We start from the raw sequence: 13,199 nt of genomic DNA on the forward strand, positions 1-13,199 counted from the left end.
ACTTTACAGCGACTTCGTTAGCGACTTCCCTTTCAAAAAGCTGCTTTACAACGTCCCCAATGACTAGTTAGGTCGCTCTGCAGGTCCAGATCGCTGTTGCGTCGTGTTCCAGGTTTGCCTGTTTGAGAGCTCACCAGCGACTCACTAGAGACTTTGTAGCAATCCCGGCCAGGTTGGGATCGCTGGTGGGATCGCTAGAAGGTCTCAGTGAGTAAAGGGGCCTTAACAGTCGTTCGGAGGTGTCTAAGGCCCCTTTTCACACTGATCCCACCAGCGATCTCAACCTAGCCGGGATCGCTACAAAGTCTCTGGTGAGTCGCTGGTGAGCTGCCAAACAGGCAAATCTGGAAAACGACGCAACAGCGATACGGACCTGCAGAACGACCTAGCTAGTCTTTGGGGACGTTGTAAAGCAGCTTTTTGAAAGGGAAGTCGCTAACGAAGTCGCTGTAAAGGCCCCTTTACACACTGAGACTTTCTAGCGATCATGCTGCACAGCGGGAAACAAAGGACCAAAGAATGGTCCTGAGAGATGTGTAGTGATCACCAACTTCACAGCAGGGGCCAGGTCGCTGATGCGTGTCACACACTGCAATGTCACTGGGGAAGTCGCTATTACGTCACAAAACCGGTGACATTACAGCGATGTCGTTTGCGATGTTGCAGTGTGTAAAGGGGCCTTAACGATGCCGCATGTGCGTCATGAATTCTGTGACCCCGACGACATATCGTACCGTGTAACGCCGCCTTTAGAGTGTGTGCTGTATTGATTTCCCGAGTGCTCGTAAACAAATCTTATTAATTTGGAGTTCAAGAGGCATAGAAGGAGTGTATTTTGCCCACAGGGACACATAATAATCTCATCTAATAATAGAGGAATTACACAATATTATATGAAAAGAATACTCCCCTTTATCCCCCACAGTGTGTTACTAAAATCCATACATCAGAAGTGGTGAAGACCTCTTCAACTGGGATACTCCGTCTCAGTTTCACTTAAAAACGTTAAATGCTGACTATGCATTTCCTCCATCAATGACATGTTTGGAGGATGATACTGCAGCAATTTGCTTTTACGTCACACTAAACTTTACTTACTAAAGAATATGTAGAGGATAGCCAGTAAACTGAGGGACACAGAAATCCCCAGGTTGGCATTCACCGTGAATGAGAGAAGGAGGCCGATAGTGGTGCACATCAGGAGAATAAGGAACACAATCAGCCAGGAGAACTGGAAGAGCGGCTCAATCTGCTGGCCAGCGAAGGTTTTCATCTCATCTGCACAAAGGAGAAAAATAACAGTTTTAAAAAGAAAGAATAAAAAAACACAACCAGGATCACTTGCAATGCAGAATCATTACAGAGTTATAGATGATTATTATTATTTTTTCATTAATCAAGATTTTATTGCATATTATAAAAGTATAAACAATCACATTCCAAGATAAAGACTCTTCTCCAATCCTTCATATAGCTTAACATCTGGTCAAACCAAACCATATATCATTCAATAATGAAAACCAAACATTACATATTTTATAGAAACATAAGAGTCTGATTACTGAACCATGTAAGTGATTAAGAAATGCAAAAGTAAGAGAAAAGAGACAAAGAAAAAAGCAAAGTAAAGATATTAAAGAGAGAAAAATATATAAAGAAAGAAGGGGAGGGAGAAGGCAGGAGGGGGAGGGGAAAGGGATCCTAAGAATCTCACATTAGACAATATGTCCCAAACCAAGAAATACCTTTACCAGGAATAGAACTCTATCCAAAATGTGCAAATTGGGGTGAATCCCGAAAAAAAAGAGAATTTTGTTTACTTACCGTAAATTCTTTTTCTTATAGTTCCGACATGGGAGACCCAGACCATGGGTGTATAGCTAGCGACCTCCGGAGGACACACAAAGCACTACACTCAAACGTGTAGCTCCTCCCTCCGGGCTATATACACCCCCTGGATGACAATCTACCCAGTTCAGTGCAAAAGCTGAAGGAGGACATCCACCCATAAGTAGAGATAGAGTAAAACTCGGCAAAACCAGAACTCTGTCTACTAACAACAGCCGTGAAGCACACGGAACAAAAAAACTGCCAACAGGCAACAGGGAGGGAGCTGGGTCTCCCATGTCGGAACTATAAGAAAAAGAATTTACGGTAAGTAAACAAAATTCTCTTTTTCTTTATCGTTCCTTTATGGGAGACCCAGACCATGGGACGTTCCAAAGCAGTCCATGGGTGGGAAATAAACTAAACGGAGAAGTAGGCAAAACCTAACTTCACAAATGGGCGACAGCCGCCTGAAGGATGCGTCTGCCCAAGCTCGCATCTGCCGAAGCATGAGCATGCACTTGGTAGTGCTTAGAAAAAGTGTGCAGACTGGACCAAGTGGCAGCCTGACACACCTGCTGAGCCGTAGCCTGGTGCCTGAAAGCCCAGGAGGCACCGACAGCTCTGGTCGAGTGCGCCTTAATCCCCGACGGGGGAGGCACCTGAGAAGATTGGTAGGCATCGGCGATAGCCGACCTAACCCAACGAGCCAAGGTCGGTTTAGACGCCGAGAGGCCCTTGCGCTGACCCGTGGTTAGCACAAAAAGTGAGGTGCACCGCCGAAAAACGGCGGTGCGAGACACATAGATTCGGAGCGCCCGCACCAAATCCAAGGTGTGCAACGCCTTCTCAAAGCGATGCACAGGGGCCGGACAAAAAGAGGGCAATGAAATGTCCTGGTTAAGGTGGAAGGAAGACACCACCTTAGGGAGAAAGTCCGGAGTCGGACGAAGAACCACCTTGTCTTGGTGAAACACCAAAAAGGGGGATTCCGAAGAAAGCGCAGCCAAATCAGAAACTCTCCTGAGAGAAGTTATGGCTACTAGAAAGACAACTTTCTGTGAAAGTCTAGACAAAGGAACCTCCCTGAGAGGCTCAAAAGGGGGTTTCTGTAAGGCCGTGAGGACCAAATTAAGGTCCCAGGGATCCAAGGGTCGTCGGTAAGGAGGAATGATGTGAGATGCGCCCTGCATGAAGGTGCGCACCTGAGCCAGTCGGGCGATACGCCGCTGGAACAATACCGACAAAGCCGACACCTGTCCCTTAAGTGAATTGAGGGACAGACCCAACTGTAGACCCGACTGTAGAAAAGACAGGATGGTCGGCAAGGCGAACGGCCAAGGAGCATGGCCGGAAGAGCGACACCAGGACAGGAAAATTCTCCAAGTCCTGTGGTAAATCTTAGCCGAGGAAGACTTCCGAGCCTGAGTCATGGTGGAGATGACCTCAGAGGGAATGCCTGAAGCCGTCAGGATCCAGGACTCAAGAGCCACGCCGTCAATCTGAGAGCCGCAGAATTCTGGCGGAAGAACGGACCTTGAGAGAGAAGGTCTGGGCGGTCCGGGAGATGCCACGGCATCCCTACGGACAGGCGGAGCAGGTCTGGGTACCAGGCTCGCCTGGGCCAGTCCGGAGCAATGAGTATGACTCGACGGCCCTCCATTCGGATCTTGCGCAGAACCCTGGGCAAGAGCGCTAGAGGGGGAAACACATAGGCCAGACTGAACTGAGACCAATCCTGAAGCAGTGCGTCTGCTGCGAAGGCTTGAGGATCGTGGGAGCGAGCCACGTAAACCGGAACCTTGTTGTTGTGCCGGGAAGCCATTAGATCTACTTCCGGAGTGCCCCACTTGCGGCAGATTGATCTGAACACTGACGGATGCAGGGCCCACTCGCCGCCGTCCACGGTTTGACGGCTGAGATAATCGGCCTCCCAGTTTTCCACGCCTGGGATGTGGACTGCGGATATGGTGGACTTTGAGTCCTCCGTCCACTGGAGGATTCGTTGAACCTCCAACATCGCCAGACGGCTGTGAGTTCCGCCCTGGTGATTGATGTAGGTGTGAGTTCCGCCCTGGTGATTGATGTAGGCAACCGCTGTCGCGTTGTCCGACTGAACCCGAATGTGCTTGCCCGCCAATAGGTGGTGAAAGTCTAGGAGAGCTAGAAACACAGCTCTGATCTCCAGCACATTGATCGGGAGGGCTGATTCGGACGGAGTCCAAGTGCCCTGTGCTCGGTGATGGAGAAACACCGCTCCCCAGCCGGAGAGACTGGCATCCGTGGTGAGGATCACCCAGGACGGAGTCAGGAAGGACCGTCCCTGTGAAAGGGAGAGGGGCTGAAGCCACCACTGAAGGGAGTTCCTGGCCTGTGATGACAGAGCCACCAGCCTGTCCAAAGAAGAGATCCGCTTGTCCCAACAGCGGAGAATGTCCAGCTGCAAGGGACGCAGATGGAACTGGGCAAAGGGAACCGCTTCCATGGACGCCACCATCTGACCCAGCACCTGCATGAGGTGTCTGATGGAATGACGGCGGTGCCTCAGCAGAGAGCGCACCGCCAGACGAAGGGACTGCTGTTTGACTAAGGGCAACTTGACAAGTGCCGGCAGAGTCTCGAATTGCATCCCGAGGTACAAAAGTACCTGGGTCGGGGTTAGAGTCGACTTGGGGAGGTTGACAAGCCACCCGAATTGGACTAGAGTGGCGAGAGTGAGCGAGACACTCCGCTGACAGTCTACACTGGATGAGGCCTTGACTAGAAGGTCGTCCAGGTAAGGAATCACTGCCAACCCCTGGAGGTGCAGGACCGCAACCACTGCTGCCATGACCTTGGTGAACACTCGGGGGGCCGTGGCTAAGCCAAAGGGAAGAGCCACGAACTGGAAATGTTCCTCTCCGATCGCAAAGCGTAGCCAGCGCTGGTGTGAAACCGCAATAGGCACATGCAGATAGGCATCTCTGATGTCGATGGATGCCAGAAAATCTCCCTGGGTCATTGAGGCAATGACCGATCTTAGAGATTCCATGCGAAAGTGCCGCATCTGAACATGCTTGTTGAGAAGCTTGAGATCCAGGATGGGCCGGGAGGAACCGTCCTTTTTGGGAACTAGAAAGAGGTTTGAATAGAAACCTCTGAACCGTTCCCGGGCGGGGACCGGAACAATTACACCGTTGGTCTGCAGGGATGCCACGGCCTGAGAGAAGGCGGCGGCTTTGGAGCAGGGGGGGGTGGACAGAAAAAATCTGTTTGGCGGGCTGGAGGAAAAAGGTATCCTGTAGCCGTGGGTGATGATATCCCGCACCCACTGATCGGAGACGTGTTGCAACCACACGTCGCCAAAGTGGGAGAGCCTGCCCCCGACCAAGGACGTTGCTGGCGCGGCCAGATAGTCACGAGGAGGCTGCCTTGGTGGCAGCGGCTCCTCCGGTCTTTTGAGGACGCGGCTTTGCGCGCCAGTTGGGTTTACGGTCCTTGGCTGCGGTAGTGGACGAGACTGTGGGCTTAGAGGATGACCAGTTAGAGGAACGAAAGGAACGAAACCTCGATTGGTTCCTGCCCTGGGTAGGTTTCTTGGCTTTAGCTTGTGGCAAGGAAGTACTCTTCCCGCCAGTAGCTTCCTTAATTATGTCATCCAGCTGTTCCCCAAACAGCCGTGACCCAGTAAAAGGGAGACTCGCAAGGTACTTCTTAGAGGAAGTGTCCGCTTTCCACTCTCGAAGCCACAAGATCCTGCGGATCGCGAGGGAGTTAGCGGAGGCCACTGCCGTGCGGTGAGAAGCCTCCAGGACGGCAGCCATGGCGTAGGCCGTCGGCGCGGTTCTCATGGGAAATTCCCAGGACCGGCCGAAATTAACAGTAACGCTAAAGCACATACTGCCCCCATAATAAAAGCACCCGGGACCCCTGAAAAAACGTCTCAATACTTAGCTTTGAGACGCAGGGCCATGTCCCTGAGTGGGGGTTAACGCTCCTTCCAGCAGGGACCAGACAGGGCTGTGGATGGAGCCGGCCTCCTGCAAGCAGAGAGGACCGTGATGGCTCCCACTTCAAACAGAGCCTCGACAGAGGATGCGAAGGAGCACGGCATGTGAAGGCTCCAGCCTTATTAAGATCAACCTTAACAGCACCCCGCAGAGTGGAGCGTGAAGGGACATGCCGGGAGTCCAGACTGGACCCGCTTTTCTTCCAAATCTTTAAAAAATTAAAATAAAATTGAAAAAAAATATGAGGAAATAAAAGTGTGTGTATCCTCCTGAAACACAAAGCGTTGAACTGGGTAGATTGTCATCCAGGGGGTGTATATAGCCCGGAGGGAGGAGCTACACGTTTGAGTGTAGTGCTTTGTGTGTCCTCCGGAGGTCGCTAGCTATACACCCATGGTCTGGGTCTCCCATAAAGGAACGATAAAGAAAAATTCCAGCTCTGCCATATCATATAGTATCGTTCTGGGTGCACCTCACTGTGGGAAGACAATCTCTGCATTCTGCTTAAGAAATCCATTTCAGCAAACCAGTCTCCTAAGGTAGGAGCATTGGATGACCGCCACTTTCTCGGAATTATTGAGTGTGCAGCTGTCACAAAAATGTTTCAAGAGACCTTGTTTAACTACTTTAATAGACTCTGGACTCATGGACAGCAGGCCAATTTGTGGGGTTCTAGGTACATTATTATTATTATTATTATTTAACAGCCTTCAATTCAATCTCGAGCCATGGCGACTTGATGGATGAACGCTCTGTAGAAAGATCCATCTTGTGCAGCCTAGATAGGTCCACCAGGGTCTTATGTGCAGTTTTCTTGATAGTATAAAGCCATAAGGTTACTGGTCTTCCTTTTCGCCTTGTTCCATCTATTCTTCTGACCATGATGTCCTTCTCCGGTGATTGCTCTTTTTATATGAGGTGTCCAAGTCGCAAGTTGTAGCATGGTGATTCCTTGCTTCGAGTGACATATCTGGCTTGAGTGGTTTCAAAATTGGTTTGTTTGATTTTCTTCCCATCCATGGTATTGATAACCCTTCTCCACCATCACATTTCAAAAGCATTGATTTTTCTTCTGTCTTGTATCATCCAGGTTTCACATCTATATGTTACTACAGAAAAGACCAGACTATGTACGAGCCTTGTCTTCGTTGCCAGTGAAATGTTACTCAATTTGAGGGCCTTGTCCAGTGATTTCATTATTGATTTGCCCATTGATAATCTCATATTGACTTACAGTGTTGTCGCTGCATCTTGAGTGATCATTGATCTGAGTAGGCTGAAGTACTTTACAACTTCCAATTCCTCAGCGTCCATCTCAAAATGTGTCCTAGTCATACCTGGCAGTAGTCACTATGTTTGTCTTCTTTGCATTGAGTAAAGGTACCGTCACACTAAGCAACAACGCTGCTGAGGCACAACTTGCTAGCGATGTTGCTGTGTGTGACATCCAGCAACAACCTGGCCCCTGCTGTGAGGTCGTTGGTTGTTGCTGAATGTCCTGGGCCATTTTTTAGTTGTTGCTGTCCCGCTCTGCAGCACAGATCGCTGTGTGTGACAGCGACAGAGCAACAACTAAATGTGCAGGCAGCAGGAGCCGGCTTCTGCAGACGCTGGTAACCATCGGGTAACCGAAGGCCTTCCCTTGGTTACCCGATATTTAGCTTTGTTACCAGCGTCCGCCACTCTAGCTGTCAGTGCCGGCTCCTGCTCTGTGCACATGTAGCTGCAGTACACATCGGGTAATTAACCCCATGTGTACTGTAGCTAGGAGAGCAGGGAGCCAGCGCTAAGCAGTGTGCGCGGCTCCCTTCTCTCTGCACATGTAACTCCAGTACACATCGGGTAATTAACCCCATGTGTACTGTGGCTAGGTGTGCAGGGAGCCAGCGCTAAGCGGTGTGCGCAGGTAACCAAGGTAAATATCGGGTTGGTTACCCGATATTTACCTTAGTTACCAAGCGCAGCATGCTTCCACATGTAGCGACGCTCCAGCGATCCCTGCCAGGTCAGGTTGCTGGTGGGATCGCTGGAGCGTCGCTTAGTATGACATCTCACCAGCGACCTCCTAGCAACTTACCAGCGATCCCCATCAGGTTGCATCGTTGTTGGGATCGCTGGTAAGTTGTTTAGTGTAACTGGGCCTTTAGGAGTCTCAAGTTTGAGCTTTCCATCTTGACACTTGTGTATTTAAGATTGTTGATGACATACACTACAGTTCAAAAGTTTGGGGTCACCCAGACAATTTTGACTTTTCCATGAAAAATCATACTTTTACTTAGCAAATGAGCTGCATAATGAATAGAAAATATAGTCCAGATATTGACGAGGTTAGAAATAATGATTTTAAATTGAAATAATAATTTAATAATTTTCTCCTTCACACTTTGCTTTCGGCACAGAATGCTCCTTTGCAGTAATTGCAGCTTTGCAGACCTTTGGCATTCCAGCTGTTAATTTGCGGAGGTAATCTAGAGATATTTCACCCCATGCTTCATCCCACAAGTTGGATTGGCTTGATGGGCACTTTTTGCGTACCATACGGTCAAGCTGCTCCCATAACAGCTCAATAGGGTTGAGATCCGGTGACTGGGCTGGCCACTCCATTACAGATAGAATACCAGCTGCCGGCTTCTTCCCTAAATAGTTCATGCATAATTTGGAGGTGTGCTTTGGGTCATTGTCCTGTTGTAGGATGAAATTGGCTCCAAGCAAGCGCTATCCACAGGGTATGGCGTTGCAAAATGGAGTGATAGCCTTCCATATTCACAATCCCTTTTACCTTGTACAAAGCTCCCACTTTACCAGCACCAAAGCAACCCCAGACCATCACATTACTTCCACCATGCTTGACAGATGGCATCAGGCACTCTTCCATCATCTTTTTAGTAGTTCTGCATCTCACAAATGTTATTCTGTGTGATCCAAACTCCTCAAACTTCGATTTGTCTGTCCATAACACTTTTTTCTCCCGTCTTCCGCTGTCCAATATCTGAGTTCTTTTGCCCATATTAATCTTTTCCTTTTATTATCCAGTTTCAGGTATGGCTTTTTCTTTGCCACTCTACCCTGAAGGCCAGCATCCCAGAGTCGCCTCTTCACTATAGACGTTGACACTGGCATTCTGCAGGTACTATTTAAAGAAGCTGCCAAATGAGGACCTGTGAGACATCAATTTCTCAAACTAGAGACTCTAATGTACTTGTCTTGTTGCTCGGTTGTGCAGCGCGGCCTCCCACTTCTCTTTCTACTCTGGTTAGAGCCTGTTAGTGCTCTCCTCTGAAGGGAGTAGTTGTAGGATATCTTCAGTTTCTTGGCAATTTCTCGCATGGAATATCCTTCATTTCTAAGAACACAAATAGACTGTCGAGTTTCACATGACCGTTCTCTTTTTCGGGCCATTTTGGGAGTTTAATGGAACCAATAAATGTTATGCTCCAGATTCTCAACTAGCTCAAAGGAAGGTCAGTTTTATAGCTTCTCTAATCACCAAAACTATTTTCAGCTGTGCAAACATACTTGCAATACTTGCACAAGGGTTTTCAAAGGATTTCTAAACATCCATTAGCCTTCTAACACAGTTAGCAAACACAATGTATCATTAGAACACTGGAATGGTGGTTGTTGGAAATGGGCCTCTATACATCTATGTAGATATTGCATTAAAAACCAGACGTTAGAAGCTAGAATAGTCATTTACCACATTAACAATGTATAGAGTGTATCTCTGTTTAATTTAATGTTAGCTGCATTGAAAAATGTGCTTTTCTTTCAAAAATAAGGACATTTCTAAGTGACCCTAAACTTTTGAACTGTAGTGTATATAGCAATTTTGATTCCTTATTTTTCGGCAAGTCCAGTCTACCTGAAAATAGCTTCTGCATATAAAATTGAAGAGAATGGTGACAGGATGCACAATTATCTGACACTGCGCTCTATTTTGAACCATTCTCTGTCACCATGTGCCGTTCAGACTGTTGCTTCTTTGTCGATGTAAAGGTTCCCGATGAGGCTGATCAGATGGTTTGGCACACCCATATCCTTCATGGTATTCCAAAGATTCTGATGATAAACAGTCAAAGATTTTGTAGTAATCAAAGAAGCAAAAATAGAGGTCCTTGTTATATTCTTTGCCTCTTCAATTATCCATCTAATGTTAGCAATTACATCTCTTGTTCCTCTGCCTTTTCTGAGTCTTGCATGCTCCTCTGGCAGCTCTTTGTCAAAGTAAGGCAGTAGCCATCTTTGTAAGATCCTAAATAGTATTTTGTTAGCATGAGCTGAGCGCGAAATAGTCAGATTATTTATTCCGACTGTGGAAACTGTCACGACACTGATATGAACCGTCATCAGGGGGCAGCGTTGCTGTTATTCACCCTGCCTTTATCCCTGCCCCTAATGACATTTCGTGTCAATGAGCAAGGAAGTGGGGACAAAGAAGGGAATTTTGTTACTTACCGTAAATTCCTTTTCTTCTAGCTCTTATTGGGAGACCCAGACAATTGGGTGTATAGCACTGCCTCCGGAGGCCACACAAAGCAATTACACTAAAAAGTGTAAGGCCCCTCCCCTTCTGGCTATACACCCCCAGTGGGATCACTGGCTCACCAGTTTTAGTGCAAAAGCAAGAAGGAGGAAAGCCAATAACTGGTTTAAACAAATTCTCCCCGAGTAACAACGGAGAACTGAAAACCGTTCAACATGAACAACATGTGTACCCGCAAACAAACCAAAAATCCCGAAGGACAACAGGGCGGGTGCTGGGTCTCCCAATAAGAGCTAGAAGAAAAGGAATTTACGGTAAGTAACAAAATTCCCTTCTTCTTCAGCGCTCTATTGGGAGACCCAGACGATTGGGACGTCCAAAAGCTGTCCCTGGGTGGGTAAAGAAATACCTCATGTTAGAGCTGCAAGACAGCCCTCCCCTACGGGGAGGCAACTGCCGCCTGCAGGACTCTTCTACCTAGGCTGGCGTCCGCCGAAGCATAGGTATGCACCTGATAATGTTTGGTGAAAGTGTGCAGACTCGACCAGGTAGCTGCCTGGCACACCTGTTGAGCCGTAGCCTGGTGTCGTAATGCCCAGGATGCACCCACGGCTCTGGTAGAATGGGCCTTCAGCCCTGAAGGAACCGGAAGCCCAGCAGAACGGTAGGCTTCAAGAATTGGTTCTTTGATCCATCGAGCCAGGGTGGCCTTAGAAGCCTGCGACCCTTTGCGCTGACCAGCGACAAGGACAAAGAGTGCATCCGAACGGCGCAAGGGCGCCGTGCGGGAAATGTAGATCCTGAGTGCTCTCACCAGATCTAACAAATGTAAATCTTTCTCATACCGATGAACTGCATGAGGACAAAACTAAGGCAAAGAGATATCCTGATTAAGATGAAAAGAGGATACCACCTTCGGGAGAAACTCCTGAATGGGGCGCAGCACAACCTTGTCCTGGTGGAAGACCAGGAAGGGAGCCTTGGATGACAGCGCTGCTAGCTCAGACACTCTCCGAAGAGATGTGATCGCTACCAGAAAAGCCACTTTCTGTGATAGTCTAGAAAGTGAAACCTCCCTCAGAGGCTCGAAGGGCGGCTTCTGGAGGGCAACTAGTACCCTGTTCAGATCCCATGGATCTAACGGCCGCTTGTACGGGGGTACAATATGACAAACCCCCTGCAGGAACGTGCGCACCTTAGGAAGGCGTGCCAAACGCCTCTGAAAAAAGACGGATAGCGCCGAGACCTGACCTTTAAGGGAGCTGAGCGACAAACCTTTTTCTAATCCAGATTGCAGGAAAGAAAGAAAGGTAGGCAATGCAAATGGCCAGGGAGACACTCCCTGAGCAGAGGACCAGGATAAGAATATCCTCCACGTTCTGTGGTAGATCTTAGCGGACGTGGGCTTCCTAGCCTGTCTCATGGTGGCAACGACCCCTTGGGACAATCCTGAAGACGCTAGGATCCAGGACTCAATGGCCACACAGTCAGGTTCAGGGCCGCAGAATTCCGATGGAAAAACGGCCCTTGGGACAGTAAGTCTGGTCGGTCTGGTAGTGCCCACGGTTGGCCGACCGTGAGCTGCCACAGATCCGGATACCACGCCCTCCTCGGCCAGTCTGGGGCGACAAGTATGACGCGGCTGCAATCGGATCTGATCTTGCGTAGCACTCTGGGCAAGAGTGCCAGAGGTGGAAACACATAAGGGAGCCGGAACTGCGACCAATCTTGCACTAGGGCGTCTGCCGCCAGCGCTCTTTGATCGCGAGACCGTGCCATGAAGGTTGGGACCTTGTTGTTGTGCCGTGACGCCATTAGGTCGACGTCCGGCACCCCCCAGCGGCGACAGATTTCCTGAAACACGTCTGGGTGAAGGGACCATTCCCCCGCGTCCATGCCCTGGCGACTGAGGAAGTCTGCTTCCCAGTTTTCTACGCCGGGGATGTGAACTGCGGATATGGTGGAGGCTGTGGCTTCCACCCACATCAGAATCAGCCGGACTTCCTGGAAGGCTTGCCGACTGCGTGTCCCCCCTTGGTGGTTGATGTATGCCACCGCTGTGGAGTTGTCCGACTGAATTCGGATCTGCTTTCCCTCCAGCCACTGCTGGAAGGCTAGTTGGGCAAGATACACTGCTCTGATTTCCAGAACATTGATCTGAAGGGTGGACTCCTGCCGAGTCCACGTACCCTGAGCCCTGTGGTGGAGAAAAACTGCTCCCCACCCTGACAGACTCGCGTCTGTCGTGACCACCGCCCAAGACGGTGGTAGGAAGGATCTTCCCTGTGATAATGAGGTGGGAAGAAGCCACCACTGCAGAGAGTCCTTGGCCGTCTGGGAAAGGGAGACTTTCCTGTCTAGGGATGTTGACTTCCCGTCCCATTGGCGGAGAATGTCCCATTGAAGTGGACGCAGATGAAACTGCGCAAACGGAACCGCCTCTATTGCCGCCACCATCTTCCCGAGGAAGTGCATGAGGCGTCTTAAGGAGTGCGACTGACTTTGAAGGAGAGCCTGCACCCCAGTCTGTAGAGACCGCTGCTTGTCCAGCGGAAGCTTCACTATCGCTGAGAGAGTATGAAACTCCATGCCAAGATACGTTAGTGATTGGGTCGGTGACAGATTTGACTTTGGGAAGTTGATGATCCACCCGAACGACTGGAGAGTCTCCAGTGCAACATTCAGGCTGAGTTGGCATGCCTCTTGAGAGGGTGCCTTGACCAGTAGATCGTCCAAGTAAGGGATCACAGAGTGTCCGTGAGAGTGCAAGACTGCTACCACTGCCGCCATGATCTTGGTGAACACCCGAGGGGCTGTCGCCAGACCAAATGGCAGAGCTACGAACTGAAGATGGTCGTCTCCTATCACGAAGCGTAGAAAGCGTTGGTGCTCTGTAGCAA

The 13,199-nt window shown here is 49.4% G+C and overlaps 1 protein-coding gene across 3 annotated transcripts in view; it reads right to left on the minus strand.

The window, feature by feature from the left end:
* Positions 1–13,199, minus strand: part of KIDINS220 (kinase D interacting substrate 220) — a 249,348-nt gene that overhangs the window by 157,120 nt on the left and 79,029 nt on the right. For all 3 annotated transcript variants that reach the window (XM_075341087.1, XM_075341086.1, XM_075341085.1), the window contains exon 14: positions 1,099–1,278. In XM_075341087.1, coding sequence (XP_075197202.1) covers positions 1,099–1,278 — 180 coding nt within the window. The remainder of the gene's footprint in view (positions 1–1,098; positions 1,279–13,199) is intronic.

This window comes from Anomaloglossus baeobatrachus, chromosome 3, assembly GCF_048569485.1.
Source record: "Anomaloglossus baeobatrachus isolate aAnoBae1 chromosome 3, aAnoBae1.hap1, whole genome shotgun sequence".
NCBI classification, from domain to species: domain Eukaryota; kingdom Metazoa; phylum Chordata; class Amphibia; order Anura; family Aromobatidae; genus Anomaloglossus; species Anomaloglossus baeobatrachus.